The 26,756-nt window shown below is 39.4% G+C and overlaps 1 protein-coding gene across 3 annotated transcripts; it reads right to left on the bottom strand.

Annotated features, from left to right (window-relative positions):
- Positions 1-297: 297 nt before the first annotated feature.
- Positions 298-26,359, bottom strand: LOC306843709 (flavin-containing monooxygenase 5-like). Of its 3 annotated transcripts, XM_079375342.1 has the most exons (10): positions 26,228-26,290; positions 22,689-22,766; positions 22,448-22,588; positions 21,267-21,455; positions 18,355-18,520; positions 18,046-18,188; positions 1,807-2,006; positions 1,317-1,672; positions 1,089-1,161; positions 305-1,018 (listed from the first exon to the last, which is right to left on the bottom strand). In XM_079375342.1, exons 3-10 carry the CDS (start codon positions 22,577-22,579, stop codon positions 646-648), a joined length of 1,632 nt encoding a protein of 543 aa, XP_079231468.1. In that variant the 5' UTR covers positions 22,580-22,588; positions 22,689-22,766; positions 26,228-26,290; the 3' UTR covers positions 305-645. The 3 variants fall into 3 exon arrangements, with proteins under 3 accessions (XP_079231467.1, XP_079231468.1, XP_079231469.1); XM_079375341.1 differs by lacking the exon at positions 22,689-22,766 and having other exon boundaries at positions 298-1,018; positions 26,228-26,359; XM_079375343.1 differs by lacking the exon at positions 22,689-22,766 and having other exon boundaries at positions 21,267-21,452; positions 26,228-26,301.
- Positions 26,360-26,756: the final 397 nt, after the last annotated feature.

Here is a 26,756-nt window from a genome sequence, read left to right as displayed (position 1 = left end):
TATGAAGGTCAAGGTCACATTAAAACTATCTTGGAAAAGTGTTTACCATGCTTTCATCATTTTTAAAAATGTACTCCTGTCCCAGACTTTTAAGCTTAACCTACGAAAATCTATTATAATAAATAGTATTATTTTACATTTATCGTGTGGAAACCCTGAAAAATATTTACTGTTTTCTCAATTTTTCCACTATGATTATTTAGTTTTTGTCATATTTAAGTGTGTGAGAGAAACTAAATGATATGTAGGCATGATAATAATCATCTCACAATCACAAAAAACCAGCCCTGACAGACTCAGGCTTCTCCAACCACTTTTTTATTTAAACGCATATTAGAGTAATGAAAATGCTGACACTTTACTTCTGTGATGATTGTCAAAAGACATATCACTACATTACCTGGTTTAAAAACAGAACAAAACACAAAAAAAGATCATTATGTTTGGATATATGGCAGAGCATTTGTTTTGAGATAAAACTAAGAACAAAAAATACACTTGTTTAAGACAAGAATTAAAAATATAACTTTTTACATGGATTTCACAAGATAATGAACTCCAAGAATTAGATTAAGAAACAATTAGGTTAAAGTGTAAACACAAAACAGAGCTACCCAAAAACTGAGTGTGGGATATCTATGGGATCTAATTCATATTCAGAAAGAGTGGGATCTTCTTTTGCATTGCCATTAAAGCAAAAATCACTGCAGCCCCTCCTGACAGGCCCAGCCAAAAAAATACACTGAAGGATGAAGGTTCTGGAATGGGCCGTGTCTTCATGGGTTTGGCCACACGATCCCATTGGGTAAGGATGGCCTGACGGGCACCTTTCCAGTGCCCCGGTCCACTCAGTCGAAACTGGTAGGGAGTACAGGGCCCGAAGAAAACCCTCAAACCAACAGCAGGGTCCCTCAGGAGCAGCCAAGCAATGTTGGGACGGACACCCACTTCCTTTGCTATTGCGTCTAGGTAAGGGATGTAGTCCACTTGAAGGGCAGCCAGCTTGGGACAGGGGTAACTGTGGAGAGATAGCAGATTGTCAAAATAAAACCTATGTGAAATTATCATCCAGGTGAATAAATCATTACCTCTTTATATTTGCTTGTACGTCTTCCTCAATTATTTTATCCATTTTCTCAGCTGGAGGAAGATGGTTTAGTCCTTGAAGAGCAGGCAAATTAATATATATATATATATATATATATATTTTTAACCCATAATCACATAAAAATATGTTTCATATGATTCTATATATTTACTTCACCTACAAATCACAAAATGATTTTTTTTCATGACTTATTTTGGTTGCTCATTACCTGCAATGACCCTGGTGGCCCAGCGTGCCTGTAGCTCTACAGCTGGCATGATTGACCCTTTGGTCTGCAGCAGGCCCATGATGGCCAGTGTTGGACGCTCAAGAGATGGAGGGAAGACTCTTCTGTAGAGTTTCACATCTCCATCAGAACCAGAGTTTAAGGAGGCAGGGAGGAAGGGGAATTTATAATCATATCCTGTGCATAAGATCACTGCATCAATCTTCTCTTCTACAGTCCCATCATCAAAGACCACAGTCGAGCCTTGAAACTTTTGCACATTTGGTTTCATCACCAGTTCCCCAACCAGAATACGACCTGGGAGGTCATCATTTATAATGACACGATGGTCGAGCACCCTGGAATCACAAAACATGGGTAAAGGTCACTGTGAATCATGAGGTAATTTTTAAACTGTCAGGGCTTTAATTTAATCATCAACGATGAAAAGAGTTTGGTAAGAATCTTTGAGGATCATGTTTTGGCCCTTCACCTGTGAGCAGGCTGTAGTCCATACAGCTTGTGGTCGTGTCTCTGATTGAGGCTTCTCTCCCAAATCCAGTTGAGCAGAGCTCGAGGCAGGAGGCCGTAAATCAGATCTCGAGCTCGTGTCATCATTGTCATATCTAGAGGAAGCCCTTGATCGACCACACGACCTATGACCCAAGCACCTTTCCGGGTACTCAGGAAGGTCTAAAAGAGTGAAAAACAGGAACAGCAAAACAAACTTATTTAAGTGGATAGGCAAGATTGAATTTAAGCTTGTCAAAATAGGATAATACTAATGAGAACCAAGAGAGTAAACACATATTCAGAACTGAGGTGGTAAAATGGAGATACAAATCAGCCATATGGACATAGAGTTTGATGATATATGCATTGATTTAGAAGGGGTAGATGTAGAAACTTTAAAGTTGGCCTCAAATGAAAATCTATTTTCCCCTATTGTCAGGTATAAACCAGCTTCTCAAACAAACAAAAAATAGTGTGGGACTTGATTTTGTCCATTTCGGATTGGTTTGGTAATTGCTACAATCTCATGTGAGTGACAGGTTGTTGAAGTAGAGAGGTTATTGTAGATTCTGTTGGGGGGGGGGAGGGTATATATATATATATACACATATATACTAGTAAGATTGTGCCCATACTGTACCCATGGGGAAGTGGAGACAGAGCAACACTTCCTCACCAGCTGCCCTAACTATATTATTAAATTGTTCACATAATTCTAGAATTTGTAGAATTGATTTGTTCTATTTTGTTTAATTATATATACATACATGTATTTATTGTAACAATTGTCATGCCAATAAAGCACATATTGAATTGAATTGAGAGCGAGAAAAAGAGAGAGAGAGAGCGAGCACACTTCTGTTGCGTGATCTCTGAAGTTCGCTCACTTAGCACACGCATCATTTGGATTAAAACGAAATTGTAAATATAAAACAACATTTATAGGGGCATTCATTATAACCAACATTTACTTTCAAACTTAGGCATACACGACTTTATGGCGAAAGTGTAACTATCAGCCAGTGTAAATGCGCTAGGCCAGGGATTTTTCAAATTGCATGTTTTAAATCATATATTGCATATACTTTGGTGGGTCTTGAAATAGATTATACTTGTCTAGGTGGGTCGTGGAATGGAATAGTTTGGAATACAAATCACAGCATGTTCCAGATGAAAAAAGGCTACTTATATTTCTGAAAGATTTATAACGAGTGGTTCCCTGCATTATTACAGCAAAACGCGTGATCACTGTAAAAAAAAATCCGTAAAATTTACGGAAAAAAAAACTGGCAGCTGTGGTTACCAGAATTCTACCGTAAAAAATACGGTAGCAACGTTTTAGGTTTTACGGTTTTAACTTAAATTTACAGTTAAACACCGTAATTTCTTTAACTGATATAATCTTAATATACCAACCTATTAAAGTACTGAAATCTGTTTTGTTCCTTTGAAATACACTGATAACCACCAAATGCAGGTGATGATGAGAAAGTCACATGATGAGCCAAAGCCCATCACAAGCAACTTTTAAACAATAGAATATATAGAAGGTGCACAGTGTCATTCACACAAGCACTAAACACCATCATGGTGAGACTCATTAAACTGAAATATGCTATAAACATTAATTTAACAACATTAGATGTAACATACAACCCTAATAAACATAACCGATAAGAAAAAACTAAGAAGAAACAGTTATTTCAAAGAAAACAATGTCAAATTCAAACAGAATTTGAAATGGAATGCAGGGAATTCTGGGAACGTCAGTTTACGGGTTTTCCCTGTAAATTTTACAGGAACTGTCCGTTAACCATGTAACAGGTTTTTACCGTAGCATTTTCACAGTTTTTTACCGTTAAAATCACGATCATTTTTTACAGTGTACAATACTGAGCAGCTCTAATGCTATTAAATTAAAGATGATGTACCATAGAGCAAATAAAATGAACAGTGAAAGTAACTAAAACTTGTAAAATACTTGTAAAAATATAAAATATTAATGGTCATAATATAGTGTGAAAATAACTGAAGGATATATCTATTTGATAAATGAAGTTAACCAACTAACATTATACATATTCTTTTGGTTTCTGTACCCAATATTTAAAAAATTTACAAATACAATGAAAATGGGTACTCTGTATCAGAAATAAGTACCAAAAATAAAAGTATCAGCATCAGCTGAGTACTGGAAAAAGTGGTATCGGAGCATCCCTACTTATTATTCTAATTGACTGATTAAATATAAGAATTTGACTCAAAAGATGATATAAACATAAAATGGCTTTATAAACATAAAAATTTACTGAAAAAGATTCATTTCTATAACTGCTGTGACATAATTGATAAATATTAAAAACTGCAGCTGTCCATGGCAGTCCTTAAGATACCAGCACAATAACACACTCAGCAAAATTCCGTCTAATTATAGTAATTGATAAAATCCCAGAAAATATCGAGACATCATTTTTTGTCCATATCGCACACCCCTAGTTGACAATAAGTTGTTACATACTGTACCTTGGAATTCTACCATAATCCATTGCTCTTTTTAAATTTGTCCTCTTTTGAAATGTATTTTAGTCAAACGATTAAATCGCATCCAAAAAAAAAGTTTTTGTCTACATAATATATGCGCGTGTACTGTGTATATTTATTATGCATATATAAATACACACACACAATGTATATTTCGAGAATATTTACATGCATTCACATGTATATATTTATATTCATATAATCTATATTATATACAGTCGTGGTCAGAATTATTGGCACCCTTGGTAAATATGATCAAAGAAGGCTGTGAAAATTTATCTGCATTTTTAATCCTTTTGATCTTTTATTTCAATTCACAAAAATCTAACCTTTCATTGGAGAATAAGAATTTAAAATGGGAGGAAATATCATTATGAAATAAATGTTTTTCTCTAATACACATTGGCCACAATTAACGGCACCCTTTTATTCAATACTTTTTGAAACCTCCATTTGCCAAAATAGTATAGGAATTTTCTCCTATAATGCCTGATGAGGTTAGAGACCACCTGACAAGAGATCAGAGACCATTCCTTCATCCAGAATCACTCCAGACCCTTTAGATTCACAGCTCCATGATGGTGCTTCTCCTCTTCAGTTCAGCCCACTCATTTTCTACAGGGTTCAGATCAGAGGACTGGAATGGCCATAGCAGAAGCTTGGTTTTGTGCTCAGTGACCCAATTTTGTGTTGTTTTTAAGGTTTGTGTTTGGATTATTGTCCAAAATTGGCTCATTATAAGATTTCTAACTGAGTCAGTCACTTATTGATTTTTTATCTGTTGGTATTTGATAGAATCCATGATGCCATGTGTCTAAACAAGATGTCCAGGACCTCCAGCAGAAATATAGGCCCACAACATTAAAAATACAGCACATCAGGAATATATTCTTTGCTTTTTTCTCATTGTGATGGATGATTAAGGGAATTTGGACTTTGTTTTCCCTCCTATTTATATTTCTCTGAAACAGGAAGCCATGGCTGGATAATTTCATGTTCATAATCACCCTGAAGTGCTCAAAATTGTGAATGGGAATATGCTTCAGATCATTCTATTGTTTTCTGTACTCGAAAGATAAAGAAAGCAGTGCTCAATTGTCATAGTTCCATAAGAATTAGGTCACTAAAAAGGTATAGCAAAGAAGCATTTGATGACTGTTTGAATTTAAAAAACTGGTCTGCTGTGTTGTAATGTAATGATGTTGATAAAGCACGTTTTATATTTAAATGTATGTTTTTAGAAGCTGTAGATAATTTAGCACCATTTAAGGTAGTAAGAGTTAAACAGAGGACAGAACCTTGGATAAATGATGATATTCTCGAGGCTATTAGGTTGAGAAATAAGAAGTATGGTATATTTAGGAGAAATAAGGATGATCAGAGTTGGGCAGAGTATAAGAAGGTGAGAAATGAAGTGAATAGATTAGTGGTTAATTTTAATGAGAAAATTGTGGAATATAGAAATGATTCAAGTAAGTTATGGAAGTCCCTCAAGCAGCTGGGTTACAGTAACAGGCTGAAAACAAAAACTAGTAACATAACACTTGATTTGGGGAATAATGTGACAGTGGCAGATAGTTTTAACAACTATTTCTCATCAGTTGCTAGTAAACTGGTGGAAAAACTACCTGACCCGTCAGGGCAGTATGGTGAAAGCCATTTTGTTGACTTTTATTCTCAGCAAGAGGTCAAAGTAAATGGCTTCTCTTTTGAAAACTAAATAACTTGTACTTGAGAAGCTTAATTTAAATAGCTCTAAAGCCACTGGCCTTGACAATATTCCAGCCAGATTCTTAAGAGATGCTGCTGAGGTTATCACCCCATGTATTACCCATATTTAGGGCCCTATGATTTCCGTGATGCGGAAAACGCGGACGGAATCACGGAATTTACACATGAAAACGGAATTCTCGGAATCGCACGGAATATGCATATATTTTGTTGACATATTAAATAAATTTAATTTTTACCTCTTTCTCATTTTTTTCAGTTTAAAACAACAAACGTAGAAAGGTCTCTACCTAAACCGTGGCCAAATGGCATTGTTAAACATGTTGCCTAGTAACCATACGTCCTTACGTTCCCGCGCAAGGAAAAAAATGTCGAAGCGAGTGGCTCCTGATAAGATTGATGTGGTTTGGAATTGGTAAAATGTTCTCGGAAATAAATATGATCAGAATATCAACGTGTCTAATTCACGCACTGTAAAGATGTGCTCTCTTTACACAGAGTGTGCGTGATCGTGTAATCGAAAGTGAAAGTGAACTGCGAGCGCTCATTCAAATGTGATTTCACTTATTAATAGCGCGAAAATGATATACAATATTAGAATGTTTGCGGGAGCGGGACACACACGTTGCGGGAGCGGGCGGTAATGGTCAGACACTCAGCGGGAGCGGCTCAAGAAAACTCTAGGCTGCACATCAACACACGCTAAGTTTTTTTTTGTTGTAATATTGACATTAATTGACTGTAATATGTCTTTGTGTTGGCGTTCTGACAGGCACATATCGTTGTTTCAATGTTTCTGTCTCCCTGCAGCATGGTTACAATTATTCTTTAATTTAATATTCATCAACCCTACTTTGTAACTGTTACCTTCATGTTACTGTTATTTTTGGCCAGAGATTTGGCTGAATTTTGGAGAATTTTGAATGTGCTTTATTAACAGTTTAAATAAAAAAGCTGAATTGTGAGTTTGTGTAACTGAATTTTTAAAGGTCAATACTGCTTAGAAGTGAAAAGAAAACAAACAAATCCGAAAAATCCGAAAGGGCTAAAAATAAATCCAAAAAAACGGAATTTGAAAAAAAATAAAACGGAATTTGAGAAAAAATAAAACGGATTTCATAGGGCCCTACATATTATAAACATGTCTATTGAGCAAGGACATTGCCCCAATGATTTTAAATTTGCCAGAGTAATTCCTTTATATAAGGGAGTAAATTAGAATATGAAAAATACAGACCTGTTTCTATTCTGTGTAGTCTGTCAAAGATAATTGAAAAGATTATCTTTGAACAGACTGATAAATATTTAGCATCACGCAATCTATTATATGACTTTCAGTCTGGCTTTCGTAAATCTCATTCTACTGACACCTGTATACTGTATCTAATAGACCATATAAGGAGGTTGGTAGATAAAGGTTATTTTTGTGGTATGGTCATGTTAGATTTACAGAAGGCCTTTGATACAGTTGACCATGGTATTTTGGTATGCAAATTAAAAGCCATTGGTTTTAATGACTTAGCTGTCAAATGGGTGAGTTCTTATCTGAAGGATAGGAAGCAGGTGGTGGATATTGGAGGTACAATGTAACAACCACAATGTATAGAACGTGGGGTTCCTCAAGGGAGTGTCTTGAGTCCACTTTTTTTCCTTATATATATAAATGACCTTAAGTCTGTATGTTCATGTGAACTTTGTTTATATGCAGATGATTCAGCGTTATTGGTTTCATATAAAGATAAGAACATAGTTGAAAAAATCCTTGAATAGTGTAGAACTATCGAATGTCAGCAGGTGGATGTTAGACAATAGGCTATCGCTTCACTTAGGCAAAACAGAAGCCATATTGTTTGGGTCAAAAATAAGATTGAAAAGATCTCCTGGTTTTAAGGTTTTAGTTGGAGATAATGAGATTAATGTAAAGGAATCAGTTAGTTACCTTGGTTGTTTGTTGGATTGCCACTTGTCGGGAGTGGGCCAAGTGCAAAAGGTTATCATCAAGGTAAATCAAAGAGTATGTTTCTTGGCCAGAATCTCAAGGTTTCTGGACAAGAAAGCGATGTTAACTCTGGCAAATGCTTTAATTCAACCATATTTTGACTATGCATGTTGTTCTTGGTGTCTTAAAGCACCTGAAACATAGGCTTCAGACTGCTCAAAATGGGGCTATAAGGCTTATTTTGAACCTCCCCATGAGATCTCATCTTGACACTTCTCATTTTGAGATTATTGGGTGGTTAAATGTAGAAGATCGAGTTTCTCAGATTCATCTGTGCATGGTACGTAGGACTGTGTATGGGGTTGTCCCTAAATATTTGATTATTTTAATAGAGAGTGAGAGATGTTCACAGTTACTCCACAAGGGGCATCTTACTGATTTTGTACTTCCTAGCTTGTGGAACAGGTTGCCAGGAAATTTAAAGATGATTAGAAGTTTAGAAGGTTTTTAGAAGGCATTGAAAAAATGGCTTAGATGCCAATATTATGATGATGATTTTTTTATTGTTTTGTTTTGATTCTCGAAATGTACATTATGTGTGTGTATTTATATACATAATAAATATACACAGTACATGCATATATTACGTAGACAAAAAATATAAACACAACTTATTTTCTTATAAGTTGTTTATATTTTAAATATATACACACACGTTGGTTTTTGTGGTTTATGGGGACTCTCCATAGGCGTAATGGTTTTTATACTGAACAAACTGTGTGTGCTATTGCCCTACACCAACCCTACACCTAAACTTAGCCCTCACAGGAGACTTTGTGCATTTTTAGATTTTCAAAAAAACACCATTTAGTATGTTTTTAAGCATTTTGAATTACGGGGACATAGGCAGTGTCCTCATAAACCACCTTCATATTGTAATACCTCTGTCATACCCATGTCATTATACAAATTTGTGTCCTCATAAACCACATAAACATGCACACACACACACACACACACACACACACATATTATGTAAAAAAAAACAAACGTATTTTGGATGCGATCAGCACTAATTTATTTATTTTGCTGCCAGAAGCAATGATATTTTTATGAATTATTTAATTTAAAAACAATAATCAATTAGGCCATAAAAATAGCACCTATCATTCAATTGATAATCATATTTCCATTATGATTTTGACCCTGCCGAGAACCTAAAAATAGATGAAAATATCTGTAAAAAATTAAAATATTAGGGCTGCACGATATTTGAAAAAAACTGACATTGCAATATCTTTTTTCTGCTATATATTTTACGATGTGTAGAAATACAGGAATGTTCATCAGATATCTTGAACTGCTCAAAAACTAAATAAATAATTCTAGAATAATTGGGTTGATTTTGTAGGCATCTTCATAGAAAATACAATTTAAAAAAAGTATACTAATAAAAACCCTGAAAATGACTTTAATTTTTGCATTATTTTGAGTTATTTAATACAATATTTGATTCACCTTATTCACTATCAATTCAGGCAAATCAGGGATCTAATATGTTATGACATTAATAATGAATGTTGCTTCTTATCCTAAAATATGGGCGCTCATTTGTGAATGAAGTGCAGTAGGCTTGCTGCGATAGGTGTTACCGGTGTTAAGACGCAGCACCGGTTACGTCACTTTTCCACCGCGGCACCGCCCACCGGTGTCATTTAGATTTATTATAGCAATAAAAATAACTTAGTTCAGTTAGAGAACAGACAATACAATTTAAAAATTGAACATGGCTGCTCAAAGTAGCGTGCCGAACGACAGTCACATCACAGATCAGCACCAGGAGTCAGATTTCATTTATCACATGAGCAGAAGGAAGGAAGACTTAGTTTAGAAATTAAATGCAAAAATGCCTGTTTGGCATTATTTTGGATGCCAAGCTGTTGCCTCCAAGCTTTCATTTTCATTTTGCTAAAAAATTCTTATTTATTTGGTTCCACAGTGTATGCTGATTTAAAATTTTTATAGTATAACTTTAAAAGTTATTTATTTTGTATTAGGCCTATAGCATGGTATATTTTTATTTGTTTTGTTAATAAAAGCATTTGGTTTAATATAAGCGAGTTTGTCGTTGTACTGTTTTGTTATTGTCCAATTGACGCCAATTTTGACGCTACTTCAAAATGCGCACGGCATTTACAAGCTATTTAAAAGTGAAGGAAAGCGGGGAAAAGAAGGAAAACGTACTCGGTTACTATCGTAACCTCGGTTCCCTGAGATACGGAACGAGTACTGCGTCTTGCTAAAGATGCTATGGGAAAAAGCCTTTTTTCTCCTTTACTGAAGCCTTATTCAATCACGCAGTGAAACTGCACGATCATTGGTTCGTGCAGTGTGTTAAAAACGAACCAATGTGTCGGCAGCGGAGCTGCACGAGCCTATGGCGACGGAGCTCGCCAGATCCCGCCAGAATGGGCGGGGTTATCTGGCTATATAAATCGGCCGCCTCGCCATAGGATCCTCAGGTTTACTTCGACTGAAGCAACGACTGAGTCGTGCAGCTACCTGGCACGGCAAAGTACGCAGTACTCGTTCCGTATCTCAGGGAACCGAGGTTACGAAAGTAACCGAGTACGTTCCCTATCGATACTCCACTCATACTGCGTCTTGCTAAAGACGCTATGGGAACACAATTCAATCACGCCGTGCTATGGTAGAGGAACGACAGTGTAAAATAGCTCCATAAGCATTCCATGCTCAGAGGGAAGTATAATAGTATACTCGGGGCTAAAGCGAGCTGAGCTCGTAGAGGTCACGCTCGGCCCGGGTCATTCCATGTATTCCTCTTATACTCAGCACTTTTAGGGCTGAGATATGTAAGGAACCCATCAGAGAGCTGAGTGCCCGTGCAGCCAAGAGTTCTACATTAGGGTTGTTCCCACAGTACTCATCTAAGCAGATAGAACCCTGGCCTGCAAGGCCGGTACATCCAGCTTATAAAACCTTGCAAATGTGGACGGCGAGGCCCAGCCGGCCGCCGCACAAATGCCTGTAATGGACACACCGCTAGACCAGGCCCATGACGAGGCAATGCCTCTAGTCGAATGGGCTCGTACTCCAATGGGGCATTGAAGGCCCAAGGAAGAGTAAGCCAGCGTAATGGCATCCACTATCCACTTAGAGAGTCTCTTCTTCATGACCGGAAGCCCTTTGGCGCGGTTACCGAAGCTAACAAAGAGCTGTTCCGTGCGCCTGAAGGAGGCGGAACGCTCAAAGTAGATCTGTAGGGCTCTAACAGGGCATAACAAAATTAACTCACAGTCCTCCTCGGAGGGAGGAAGCAAGGAGAGTGTGATAACCTGAGCTCTGAACGGAGTGGAAAGTACCTTAGGTACGTATCCATGCCTTGGTTTTAGGACGACCTTGGAGTCGTTTGGCCCAAATTCCAGGCAGGCAGGGCTCACAGAGAGCGCCTGCAGGTCTCCTACTCGCTTGACTGACGCTAGTGCTAGTAGCAGAGCAGTCTTCAGCGACAGTGACCGAAGGTTCGTGGACTGGAGCGGCTCAAAAGGAGCACAGTGGGTAAGTCCCATGTAGGGACAGTAAGGGGCCGAGGCGGATTCAGCCTCTTGGCACCCCTTAGAAAGCGGACGACAGCATTGTCCCTGCCCACTGATTGGCCCGCGATAGGGGCGTGAAAGGCCGCTATAGCCGATACGAACACCCTGAGTGTGGAGAGCGTCCTTTATCCAGCAGTTCCTGCAGGAAGGACAGAATCACCGCCAACTCAGCTGTAGGGGGGTCCTCACTGCGGTTTAGACACCATTCGGAGAAAACTGCCCATTTAAGGGCATAGAGGCGTCTCGTAGACAGGGCTCTAGCCTCAGAAATGGTATTTATCACTCGCTCTGGGAGGCTGGTAGGCTCCCGTTGAGCGGCCAGAGGTGAAGCGCCCACAGTTTGGGACGAAGGTGCCACAAACCGTTCGCCTGAGAGAGGAGATCTCGTCTCAGGGGCATGGGCCAGGGGGCTGCGGTTAGCAGCTGGGTCAGCTCTGACATCCAAGGCTGGTTCTCCCACAGGGGGGCCACCAACAAGACCTTGTGTCGTTGTTCCCTGATTCGCCTGATGAATCAGAGCGATCGGAGGGAATGCATATAGGAGGAGGTTGGGCCAGTCGTGGGCCAACGCGTCCTTGACCTTCGAATAATAGGCTGGGCAGTGAGAGTTGTCTTTGGCAAGGCCGAAGTAGACCTTTTCGCCTCCAAAGATTCTCCAGATCATTCGAACCGTCTGCGGATGGAGCATCCACTCTTCTGAGGGGACGTTGCTCCGTGATAACATATCCGCTTCTTGGTTCAATCTGCTTGGCAAATGTGCTGCTCTCAGCGAGCGCAAGTTGAGCTGAGCCCACTCCAGAAGTCGCTCTACCATAAGGAAGAGGCGCTTCGAGGAGAGACCTCCCTGGTGATTTACGTAGGACACCAATGACATGTTGTCTGAGCGGATCAGCACATGTCGTCCCTTTAGCTCTGGCTGGAAAAACTGGCAGGCTCGACACACTGCTAGCATTTCTAAGCAGTTGGTGTGGAGGTTCTGCTCCGCGTTCGACCAAAGGCCAAAGGTCGATTTGCCTTCGCACAGCGCCCCCAAACCCATGTTAGAGGCGTCTGTCGTGACAACTTTCCTGCTGCAGACCATCCCTATGGTCACACCCTTTCTGAACCATCGTGGGTTCTTCCAGGGGGCCAGGGCTGTTACACAGGCCTGGCTCACCCTGATATGTAGGCAACCGTGTCGCCATGCGTGGACCGGAAGCCATGGTTTCAACCAGCGCTGAAGGGGCCGCATGCGAAGCAGGCCCAACAGTAGCACCGGCGATGCTGCGGCCATGAGGCCCAGCATCTTCTGAAACGTTTTGACGGGGCGAGCGGTGCTGCTCTGGAAGGAGGCTGCGAGCTTTTGAATGGCCAGAGCTCGTTCCGGTGCTAGCACAGCTCTCATCTGAGCTGAGTCCAAAACTGTTCCCAGAAACGACCCCCGTCGGCTGGGAAACAGCGCGCTCTTGGCAAAATTGACCCTGAGCCCCAGGCATTCTAGGTGGCTGAGGAGGAGGGCTCTGTGTGAAAGTAGTTGTACCTCTGACTGGGCCAGAAGGAGCCAGTCGTCGAGGTAATTGAGAATGCGGATTCCCATCTGCCTGAGAGGGGAAAGAGCCGCGTCCATGCACTTCGTAAAAGTGTGTGGGGCCAGGGACAGTCCAAAGGGAAGGACCGTTTACTGATAAGCCACTCCCACGAAGGCGAATCTCAAGAATCGTCTGTGATGGGGGGCTATCTGGACGTGAAAGTATGCGTCTTTGAGGTCCAGGGAACAGAACCAGTCCTCGGAGCGAATTTGCGAGAGGATCTGCTTCAGTGTGATCATCCTGAACGACCTTCTCATGAGGGCGCGATTCAGGCGTCTGAAATCGAGGATGGGCCGGAGGCCGCCATCCTTCTTGGGAACGAGGAAGTAACGGCTGTAAAAGCCTGATTCGCTCTGAGCTGGAGGAACCATTTCTATGGCTCCTTTTTCCAACAGCGTCATCATTTCTGAAAGTAGAACGTGAGCGTTCTTGCCGTCTACAGAAGTGGAGACCACGCGCGAAAAATCACTCAAGCCTGAACGCCCAGCCCCGCGATTTTACCGTCTTTTTCTCCGAGGTGACTGGGAGAAAAGAAACGTGATTGGGGGGGGGGGCCCAGCGCAGCATTTTACAATGCGCGCAGAAGGAGAAGGATTGAGTCACTCAATGTAATGAGAGGCGCTAATCCACATGCGCTGGCAGATCAAGCGCTGTATGCAGAGTGAAACACACGGGGCTATGCCGGCGCGAAAAATCACTCAAACCTGATTGCTCAGCCTCCCGAGCTGCTGTTCCTGTCTCCGAGGTGACTGGGAGAAGAGAAGCGGGGGAGGCGGGGCCTGCTACATAGAGGGCTGCGAGCAAATCAGGGCAAAGCCCGGCTTTCGGTGAAAGCAGGCTGCCTGTGTGAGCGCCGTCTCAGTGACGCACACGCAGCTTTCCACTCCGGTCCGCCAAAGAGAATAGAGCCGCTCAATGGAGGAGGAGCTCTGATTCTCACGTGTGAACATCGGCGGATCAGAGCGCTGCAGGAAGCTCCGTGGCTCTGATGTTTCATTTTCCGAGCTTTGCTGAGAGAGGAGAAACGGGAGAAACGAGAGCGAGACTCATACTCGAACGAGCATTCCGTCTCGGTAAGCGCGCAGTCAGTGCGTGGGCGAGACCCAGACACGCGGCGCGCGCTCATTGCTCTTCTGCATCGTGCAGGATTCCCGGGGCTTCTGCGGGGCTGGAGCGCGGTGAAAGCGGCATCTCAGCTGGCAGGAGGTCTCTGGCTCAGCTGCGAGGCGTGTCAACGGCGAGGCGGCTTCTTGGGATCAGCGAAGGCAAGATGTCGTCGCTGAAGGAGAAGAAATCTGAGGATCCTATGGCGAGACGGCCGATTATATAGCCAGATAACCCCGCCCATTCTGGCGGGATCTGGCGGGCTCCGTCGCCATAGGCTCGTGCAGCTCTGCTGCCGACACATTGGTTCGTTTTTAACACACTGAACGAACCAATGATCGTGCAGTTTCACTGCGTGATTGAATAAGGCTTCAGTAAAGGAGAAAAAAGGCTTTTTCCCATAGCGTCTTTAGCAAGATGCAGTACGAGTGGAGTATCGATAGGGAACTTGAACTAACTCCAACATCATCCTTTCTGTAGGGAAAATATTTCCACATAACTGACAATGGGTTTCTTTTTTGCAAACAAATCTTCCATTTTGTTGCTTTTCTCCCATTCCTCGTTTATTTCACCATATGCACGCAAAGACTGCATGTCAAAAATGTTAAGCAACAAACGTGTGCTTTGTAACCAAAATAGTTTTTTAAGAACCCTTAAACCAGAATTATTTTATATCAGGCAAATACAGAACCGTGCGAGTTTTTTTCTTTTGAATCAAACACAAAATATGTATATGATTTGCCCTGCATCGCACCTCCTGCAATGTGACAATTAAAGAGCTCATCGGATGCAAAATTCACTTTACAAGTTGTATGAACATAAATGTGTGTTGGAAGTGTGTGTACACATCCATCCTATAATTATAAAAATCCACCCAGTGTTTTTTTTTTTTTTAAATCCCTATTTTAAAATCCCCCTTTCTCAGATCAGGTTGTTCTGAGGTTCCTGTCAGAATGAAGTAGTTCTGTACAGGCCCTCCCCACAATAGTTGATTGACAAGACCTATCTGTGAACTATCTTAGACCTGCCCTAAATGAGCTGATTGAACTGAGTGGGATGTCATCCGTCCGCCATTGTGTCGACTCCAGTGCAGGGGAAGACAAGATGTCTCAGGTTAAGTGATTGAAGTGTCTAGTTGTTGGATGTAAAAATGAATATAGCAGTCGTCATTTACTCCTGATATCTGAGCCGCTGAAAACGCAGAGGATTAACGTTACTTTTGTTTTGAAGGGAATGCGCCGATCCCCGATCTACATAAATGCGTCTATGTTTGCCCGAATCATTCGTGATCCAGCTTTATCTACAGAAGAAGTGAATGAGTGAATATATATATTACACACACACATATATATATATATATATATATATACACATATATATACATATACATATATATACATATACATATACATATATATATATATATATATATATATACACATACAGTTCCCTCCAAAAGTTTTGGAACAGTGAAGACAAAATTGCTCTGTTGGCTGTGAAGTCATACATTTACAAATATGATTAAAAGATATGAGACAACACTACAGAATGTCACATTTTATTATTGGGTGATTCAACACAGATGTTTTACCAGCTAAGAAGTTCAGCACTTTCATAGTTTCATCTGATGTGAGCATAAGTATTGGAACAGTTGCCTCACAGGTCTTTCTAAGTGATCAGCTGTGTCCTGTTGCATTAATTCTTCAGATATTAAAAGCAGGGAATATATTGTATCAGTTATATCCATTACTTCTATATTCTCAATCTTGCATTTGATGATGACACACACAAACCAGGATGAAGATGAGGGAGCTGACTTTGAGAGAAAAGCAAGCAATTTGGATGCTAAACGAAAAGAGGAAGTCAATTAGAGCTATAGCAAAAACAAAGGGCATGGAGAAATCAAGAGTTTGGAAACCACCAGCGACACCAGCAACCAACAACTACCTGGTCGGCTGAGAAAACAACAGTAGTTGATGACAGACAAATCATAAAAACTGTGAAAATGAATTCTAAAAAGACATGTTTGTAAAATCACCAACAACTTCCAGAAAGCTGGGGTGATGCGCTGACAATTTACTGTCCTCAGGAGACTTTGACACAGAATTACAGATGCTACACAGCAAGATGCAAACCTCTGACCAGCACCAAAAATAGAAAGGCAAGATTAGAGTTTGCAAAAAAGCACAAAGGTGAGCCAGAAGAGTTTTGGAACTGTGTTTATGGACCAATGAGTCAAAGATTAACCTTTATCTAAGAGATGGGAAAGCAAAAGTGTGGAGAAAAAAGGGAACTGCAAATGATCCCAAGTATACAGCCTCATCTGTAAAGCATGGTGGAGGTGGTGTCATGGCATGGGCATGCATGGCTGCCTCTGGAACAGGCCCTCTCTACTTTACTGATGACTTAATGTATGATGACAGTAGCAGAATGAATTTGGAAGGGTACAAAACCATCTTGCCTTGTTGCCTGGGAAGTGCTTCATATTGCATCAGGACAATGACCCAAAACACCCTGCCAGTTCAGTCAAGGAATTTATAAGGGCAAATAAAAAGTCTTAGATTGCCCAAGTCAATCTAAATCCGATTGAACATCAATTTCACCAGCTGGAGAGGAGAGTAAAGGCAGAAACTCCCCAAAACAAGCAACAATTGGAATTGGCTGCATTAAAGGCTGAGAAAAGTATTTCAAAGGATGAGACCAAGAGTCTGGTGATGTCTATGGGTCACAGACTCACTGCTGTGATTGTGCGCAAGAGATCTGCAACTAAATAATAGCTTTTAATCTTTTATATCTGCCTTATGTTCAACTGTCCCAATACTTATGCTCACTGAGTGGGATGAACTCTAAAAGTGCTGTTCTTTTTATTTGGTAAAACATGTATGTGTTGAAACAGCTAATAATAAAATGTGACATTCTGTAGTTTTGTCTCATATTCATCTTTTAATCATATCTGCAAATGTCTTGACTCCACAGGCAACAGAGCAATTTTGTCTTTACTGTTCCAATACTTATGGAGGGCACTGTATCTAGATGCCTCATTACAACTGTTTCTATGGGCTGCAATACGTAAGCCATTCACCATTTTTGGAACGGTCTGCGAATCTTTGAGCGCATTGACTGTGTGCGTCTACAACAGCAAGTTATAGGCTTGTATATCTTTGAATATTCATTGATTATTATGGTGAATGCGAGATGGCTGACGCGTCAACGTATATGGAGCGGTCGAATAGGGAATCTACACATATCTGGAATTGGCTGCATTATTCTGCAATCAGTAAAGTTGAGAGGGCCCGTTCCAGAGACAGCCATGCATGCCCATGCCATGACACCACCTCCACCATGCTTTACAGATGAGGCTGTATGCTTGGGATCATTTGCAGTTCACCCCATGGAAGAGGGGGGGTGGAGTCAGCAGAGCTCACTAGCATTTAAAGCAACATGAACTAGATCAGTGTGCTGAAAACAGAGCTGATTTTGACAGGGTAAAGAAGGTGTTTTTTACACTACCATTGAGAAATTTTAACCAAAGTATGTTATAGACTTTTCATTAAGACCCTAAAGAATCCTATCAACTTGTGTAAAATGGGCATCCGATGACCCCTTTAAGAATATGCACATCACATTGTCGATGCTGAAATGATGCATCATGCAGCCCTAACATATATATATTAGACTTACATATTACATTAGATATTACACTATTAAATCTTGCTTGCCTTCTCACATGCTCTGCTGAGCTCCACTGCAATGTCTCCACCAGAATTCCCAATCCCAACGACAACAACTCTCTTCCCAAGGTAATGATCAGGGTCCTTATATTCCCAACTGTGAACTATTGCCCCTGGGAATGTGTCAATACCTGCAGAACATAAAATTACAGTAATAGTTATATAATATACTGATGTTTCCATATACATATTAAATCCATTATACAGAGCCATGCAGGGAATTAGTCCTACACACAATGCTGAATGCTGTACAATCTGTGTATATGATGATAGAGTGCGGTAATATCAGGTGAGCACCTGGGAAGTCTGAGAGGGGTTTGATGGGTTGTGTGTAGTGTCCTGCACACACTAGCACACCGTCAAACACATATGTCTTCTCTTGTCCATCTCGGTCCACGGTCACCACCTCCCACTGACCAGAGTCAGAGAAATCAGGCCTTTGTCTCACACTGCGAACTGTGGTCTGAAATACACCCAACCACACACAGAGGCTGACTGCTACCGGTCAACTTTACACAGAGAATGCTATTTATCATCAAACACTCAAAAATATGATAGATCTTGAGAAAGTACACACAATAATACACACAATTATGTGAGAATAATTATGTGATCCTGGAGCATCACTGTTGTTTAATAGTCCCAGCCTCTAACCCTAAAATCTGATTGGATGAAAGATATGAAAGAAAGATGAAAGAAATTATCAGTCTATAATTTTAATGGTAGGCTTATTTGAACAGTGAGAGACAGAATAATAACAGAAAAATGTTCGCATTTCAAAAATGTTATAAATTGATTTGCATTTAAATTAGTATTTGACCCCTTCACAAAACATGACTTAGTACTTGGTGGCAAACCCTTGTTGGCAATCACAGAGGTCAGGCATTTCTTGTAGTTGGCTGCTCACATCTCAAGAGGAATATTATCCCACTCCTCTTTGCAGATTCTCTCCAAGTCATTAAGGTTTTGAGGCTGACATTTGGCATCTTGAACCTTCAGCTCCCTCCACAGATTTTCTATGGCAGTGGTTCTCAAAGTGTGGTACGTGAGCTTCCTCTAGTGGTACGCAGAGGAATCTCTGAATTAAATATAAATCGGGCCGCCTTTTTTTCCACCGAGGCTAGTGATTTTTTTAAAATTTGTTTTAAATGTGCCTTTTAGAGACCCTTTAAGAGAGTGCTCCTAATCTCAGATCCTTACCGGTATAAAAGACACCTGGGAGCCAGAAATTTTGCTGATTGATAGAGGATCAAATACTTATTTGACTCATTAAAATGCAAATCAATTTATAACTTTTTTGAAATGCATTTTTCTGGATTTTTTTGTTGTTATTCTGTCTCTCACTGATAAAATAAAGCTACCATTAAAATTAAAGACTGATCATTTGTTTGTCAGTGGGCAAACATACAAAATTAGCAAGGGATCAAATAATTTTTTCCGCTACTGTAAATCCCAGAATATTTCCTACGAGGTGAAATCTCAGCAGATAGGGCTGAATAGATTCCTCGAGTAACTCGAATAAAAAAAAAAAGTCCATTTACTGTAACTACACATGGAACACTGTGTTTCCCCATGGACCATTATTACTGATGCACAACCCGATAAGAGCTCGACACAGCCTGCGTCCCACAGTGCACACTATCCATGCTAAATTCTATGTGATATTAGTAATTTTTAGGGCAGATAGGGTGGATAGTATGCACATTGGGACACAGGCATATTTAAGACTGTAAATCAATAAGGTGGCTAGTTATGATGTCCCTAAGTTAGCCATGTTTTGTGAAAGACTAAGCACAATTCATGTTGATTTTCTTATTCTCTCTCTGTGCCACACAGACACACTCCCCGTACAGTTATGCATACAAATACCACAGAAAGAAAGTTAGTCAATATCACACGAAGAGTGCCAGTTTTCACCTCTAAAAATCAGCATGATTACAAATGTGATACTGATTTTATGCAACAGTTCAATAAACAAGAAGTTAATATTAAGATACTTCCATTTCAGACATCATATTGCCTGTAGTGCTCAATTTTGCCAACAAAAACTATTCCAAACACAGTCAAAGTGCTGTTTTGCATCTCTGAGCAACATGATGGTGCTTCGTTCCGGAATGCATCATCCGTTTAAATGGTTCGGATCAGACTCACTTATTAACAGTGACTTGCTGCCACCTACTGGCGGTTTTAATTTCACATTTAAAGTATCTTTTCATTTTTAAAATAATTGTAAATACCAGTATTCAATGTTTCATGTTTAAAATAACAAAATATTGTTTATGCATTTGTAACTGCCGGTTAAATGCATTCATGTCCCTCTGAGCTGAATTAAATAGTGTGTAAATAGGCCTACATCTAAATGCCTCTTCAGATGCAGCTTCTGTGTTTTCTCTGCATTGCAAAGATTAATTTTGTTGATACTGATATCATTTGTTTGGTACACTCTAAAAAATGCTGGGTTAAAAATTTAACCCAGCTGTTGGTTGAAAACCACCCAGCATGTGTTCTATCCAATATTTACCCAGCACTGGGTTGTATGTAACCCAGCTTTTTTTGAGTGTAACAGCCCAAATGTCTTATTATTCGAATTGACTGATTAAATGTAAGAATTTGATTCAAAAGATGATGCACACTTTTAGTAAAAACAGGCTTCATAAAGATAAAAATGCCCATAAAATGTAAAAATCAATTTAAAATGTGTTTAGAAATTGTGTATGGACTCTTGTTCTTGATCCATGTTATCTTACTGTCCACTGATTTTTGCCTCTTACAAAAGCTACACAGCCTTCCAAGAAGACAGTAAAGGCTGTTTAGGTATTATTATTTTTATTTTATTTATGCCTTAGTTTTAGTTTGTACCTTTTTAATAGTAATGTGAAATAGATTTTTATATTTTTATTTATTTATATATTTGTATTTGCATTTTGAATGTAATTTGGCAATTAAATGCATTAAATGGGTTTAGTTTTAACAGTAATTAATGTATGCAATTTCAGCAGTAAAACTATTTATTTTTCTAAAAAGGAAACAAATTATTTGTTTATTTTAAGAGACCTATCTTATTTTCTCTTGTATATCTAATATTGTTCTTTAATAAAGAAACACGACTTCTTATCCAATTAATCAATGGAATAATGGGAATACTCTATTACTAAAATAATCGATAGTTACAGCCCTATCAGCAGATGTGATGTCATGGTGTTTATTACCTGAAAGTGAATGTGATGGAGCAGGTTGAAATGCTCAGCATAGAGTCTGAAATATTGCATCAATGTAGAGTTGTGTATGTAGTTGGGGTAATGATCCGGCACAGGGAAATCGCTGTAGCACATCATCTCTTTAGAGGTGTTCACTATGACAGAACGATAAATGCTGCAACGGTCTTCATCAGGTTGCTTCTGTGAAATGAACAGGAAACACAGTCAATGACTCTGAACGTACTAATAGATTAGCTCTGTAACATGGTCCAAGAGAGTATATGTAATAAATGTTATGCTGAATCAATTTTTCTTGCTGAAGGTACTTTTTTAAATGTCTGTTTGATCCTTTACACCAGTGGTTCTCAAACCTGTCCTGGGGACCCCCAGCCACCACATATTTTGTATGCCTCTCTCATAGGCCACACCCATTTCAAGTCTTGCAGACTCTACTAATGAGCTGATGAGTTGAATCAGGCGTGTTAAATGAGGGAGACATACAAAATATGCTGTGGTTGGGGGTCCCCAGGACAGGATTGAGTGATTTTTGAGAACCACTGCTTTACACAACAATGACTTTAAATGATCTTTTGGGAGTACTTATTCTGCCAAATCTGATGTGCGATTAATTAGATAAAAAATTTGGATCGCTTACCAGCTCTAATTTTTTTATTTAACAGCTATATTTTTTTGTACTTTCTATTAATCAAAGAATCTTGAAAAAAATGTACATGTATCGTGGTTTCCACAAAAATATCAGCATGACACAGAAGACTGGAGTAATGGCTGCAGAAAATTCAGCTTTGCCTTCACAGGAATAAATTAGATTTTAATTTACTAAAATATATTTTATAGTTTCACAATATCACAATTTGTTTTTACTGAATGTTTGATTAAATAAATGCAGCCTTGGTGAGCATGAGAAACTTCTTTCAAAAACATTATCTACCCAAAACTTTTGAATGTTATTGTATTAAAATGTTAGTGTATAAATTGTTACGGTATGAGCTTCTGGCACTTAATCTTGTATTACTTAGATTACAGCGTGCTAAAAATCATTCTTGTCAGTTATCACTGTATCAGTCATTTTCCAATTCATTTTGGTACCATGGATGGCACAGAAATGACACACTTCACCTTTATTGTTACGCTGTTCAAATTTTTTTTTTTTTTTAAACTGAATTGATTTCAACCTTAAACTTCCAGAGTCCTCCAATATCATCACTGCTCTCAAAGCACACAGGCTCCAGCCCTTCATCCAAGCAGCATTTGATGGAGGTCAGTCCAGAGCTGCCTGCTCCAATCACAGCCACACGCTTAGCCATGCTGCAAGTCTGCATATAGGAGACATGGAACGATCACTTGAAGAAAACAAATGGTGAAAATTCAGTTATTAAAACATACTCTTTCACTAGTGTATCCTCAGTTGTGCACCTTTGATGAAGTTGTTGGGGAATTACAGTTAAAACTCACGGACCAGGTATGATGATCAAAGACCAGGAATCAAAGATGCTATGTATTAAAGAAAAATTTACTGAAGAACTGTTTGCAGTTTCATCTGCAGAAGACAGCTTCAACACTCACGATGGAGTTCGTAGGCCGCTCTGCTTTACAATACACAAATCACCACAATTATACCCTGACAGAGGTTGCTCATTGCGTCAATGCATAAATCAGCAAAATTCTGATTGGCTCCAAAACCTAGACAATTTCCACATATGGACGCAAGCTGGAAGCATATCTTCTGATGACTATTTTGGTGATGAGAGGTCAGACAATACATCTCTCCAAAGAAACGCTGGACATCGGCAGCGGAACGTTTGTCCTGGGACTGTCTGAGCTTCTCCCTGTACAGACAGATACTAACAAAAATACGCAGAGAAACACTTATCTTACTTCAAGGTTGCCTCAGCTCTAAACCTTATAGGGCATGGTCTCACACACACAATGAGAGCAGCTTCAAAAAGGCAGACTAAAGCCATATTCAACATTCTCTAGCATGCATAAATGTAACTTTGATTAATAATTGTTCAAGAAATATTATAATTAATATTATTACAAAGGCCATTGTAGATCTGCGCCCACTCCTTCAAGGTATTCCAGGAGTCATTCACAATGTTTGACATCGATGTGCAGCATTTATTGGTTAATCATTAAAAAAACAAAAAACACACACACACACGCAAGACACCAGTCTAAACATATGCTGCAAGCTTTACACTTATGACACAAATATAAATCTTACCTTTAAACCGAAGATGGTCTCAAGCCCTCAGCATTCAAAAAAGGTTCAGTTCCTAATAGTTAGAGCAACTTTCCATGGCAACCATCTCATTGAAATCAGCCTGTTATTTAAGCAATTGAGTGTATCTGAACGTCTCAAAGAAGAGGGTGGTCTCAGTTGCCATGACTAGTTTAACTCTTTCCCCCTTTTTTTTTTTTTTAAGTTTTCAGCCACCGCCAGCATTTTTAATGATTTTCACCTAAATTTGACAGCCTTCAGAATATTTTCTGCTATGAATATATGAACATATTATATATCACAATAAAGAACCAAACCTCTGCTTTTAAACAAGAAAACTATTTATTCTATCTTCATGTGCTCATGTTTTATCACCACTTGGATGCAGATAACATTTTGGACAAAAAAACTGAGAAAACTGCATTTTTATCAAAGTAGTGCATTTTCAAGCAAAATACATTCAGATTCTTTCACCTGTAAACAATTATATGAATAATTGAAATTGCATTCAATAAACAGAACACACACATATAGGCTACATACATATACTATATGCATGTATATATCACACACACACACACAAGTGCATTACCGCCACCTATCTCTCAAATGGACCATTGACACTCCATCTACAATCTCAATTAGGAGTGTCAATGGTCCATTTGAGAGATAGGTGGTGTTAATGCACTTATAAGTCTGCGATCTGCCATAAAGCAAGAAGAAGAAGAGGCGTCACGGGCCGGCTGTTGTGAACGCGCTCAGGACAGTCGGACAGTGTAGTGGATCACAGGTAAAAAAAAATAAAAAATACAAATTACCGTTCAGTTTCTTGCACAGACTGATCATTTCGTGTCTGTAGACCTCAATGTATCGTCACGAGCCGCAGAGTTTAACTTGGTTTTGTCTGTGTATGTTTTTTTTCTCTTAAAGCCGTGAGTCCCATTGACTGCCTTTATATGACTGACTGCAATGGTTTGAGTTAAAAACCTTTGTTTGTGTTCTACTGGAGAAAGTCACCTACATCTTGGATGCCCTAGGGGTAAGCAGATAAACATAAAATTTTCATTTTTGGGTGAACTATCCCTTTGAGACTTTACCCCATAGGCTTATGACTTGGTCATATGACTGAAAAAAAAAAAAAAAATCACATAATTTACCTTTATTGTACACCATTCTGTCCCTTCTCCTATGAACGCTCTGATTATTTCCTGGTTTTATGAAGCCCCTCCCTCAGAAATACACGATGGGCTCAGATTGGTTGGCCGTGTTGTGATTTGCTAAACAGCCTAGTGCACGAATGCAGATTTAGAAACGTCACACCCTTCAGCTCAGTGGCATGTGCTCCGGTTGTATTGTAAACAATGGCATCGTCAATATTGCTTATCAATTTGAGCCCGATTGAGACCAAGAGAATATTAGTGAAGAGGATCGTGCAGAACCTGTTACAGGACGTTTCAGAATGGTAGGTTTTATTATTTGTTTTTGTCTCATACTTTTAGATCCACTGTTATTTGTAAATGCTGCTGCTTTTGTTAGCTTCTAATATATGGTTTTATCCCGATTAAAGCTTTAAAACAGCAGAATACATGATTGCGTTGTAGTATTTTTGTAATAAGTGCTTGCCTGCAATTATTGCTCGCTACCACAGCAACCATGTTAGCGTCCATGTTTAATGCTTCTCGTAGCAGTGTGTATTAACAGATATTTTTCACAGAAAGTGTATAACTGGAACACAGGTCATTGCTGGAGCTGTGACGAGCTGATGATCTGAATGAGAGCGAGAGAGATGCAGAGCAGATGGGGATGAGAGGAACAGGATTAAGAACCACTGTTTTAGAACACTGATTTTGAAGCTTGTGAATCCATTAGAATTCCACTGTTAAGGCCCAGAAAAGTATGGATTTTCCCCCCACATCAGGATTTCTGATCGTAAATATTCAATGTTAAATATTTTTTTGTTAACAACTTATTGAATTTTCTTCCTAAAACAGCAGTAACAAACAAAAAAACAACTGTGCAAATTCAGAAGCCATCCAACTCACTATAAAATAATTTCCACATGAATTCCAGAAAAGATGACAACATCAAACGCTGAATGACACGAACTTACAGTTTCCACACTAGAGACAATGTCCAACAAACACAGCTGACTAGCAATAACTGAATAGTTCCCTAAAAGTAAACATCTTTGTTGGAAGGACAAGGTAAAGTCCCAAAAGTCATTCGTGAAAAATGGCGCGTAGCCAAACATAACTCAGTCAGTACCCAAATATAGCAGGTCCTGTGAATCAAACAAATGAAACGTGCCTAAAGACACTAGGAGAAGATGACAGATTCATATTCAGAATAAATAAATAAATACAACCTCGAGAGTGATTACTTTGGTCCAGATCTATCGAGGATGTTGAATAGTTACGATTCGCCTCTGATGCTCTTCCGAGCAGATTCAGTCACTCTTAAGATTATTATAAGATCATATTTTGATCCACCAAGATAATCGGGACATTACCTAGGATTGTCGGAAGGATGATCTTGTGTTGTGTAACGTTACCCAGAATAACTGACAAAATCGCCGTTTTGAAGTAACTCGGCTCACAGCCTCATTATTTGTAGAGAGAGACGCACAGTCACACACACATAACTTCAATCTCTCTCAAAATAGCCATATTTCTACCGTAAAACGGTAAACTAATAGTAATGTTATATATAATATATAAATATTTCATCTTACCTGTCTTTCAACTTTAAACTGACGCTTCACGCTCTGCTTCTGCCCTGAGCCCCAGAGACACACAGAGAGAGCCACACACAGACAGAGAGAGACACACAGAGACAGAGACACACACAGACACACACACACACACACACAGAGAGAGAGAGCGAGCGAGAATTTTGAATTTCAATACATCTTTATTACAATTATCAAACACATTACATAAATCAACCCCTACATGACACAGAACTAAAAAAAAACAAGTCTCATCAAAACGATTAAATAACCCAGTTAAGACTTGAAACAGTGAATCAAGCCTGCAATACAAAAAGGTATGAAATACAGTCTCCCTCTGGAAACAAAAAGGACATTCATCACTACTCCCTGGGTTTATAATTGAAACAACAGCATTCACAGCTATAGCGCCATGGAGGATTCTCCATTGTAGGTCTCCTACTTTCTTTGACAAAGGTGTTTTGTACAAAGCTGTCCATTCTGGTTTAACGTTCTCTCCTAAATGGAGAACAGCGCACCAAGGAGTATCAAC

Source organism: Barbus barbus (genome assembly GCF_936440315.1).
Source record: "Barbus barbus genome assembly, chromosome: 24".
Taxonomy (NCBI): Eukaryota; Metazoa; Chordata; class Actinopteri; order Cypriniformes; family Cyprinidae; genus Barbus; species Barbus barbus.
This window is presented reverse-complemented; position numbering and strand designations above follow the sequence as displayed.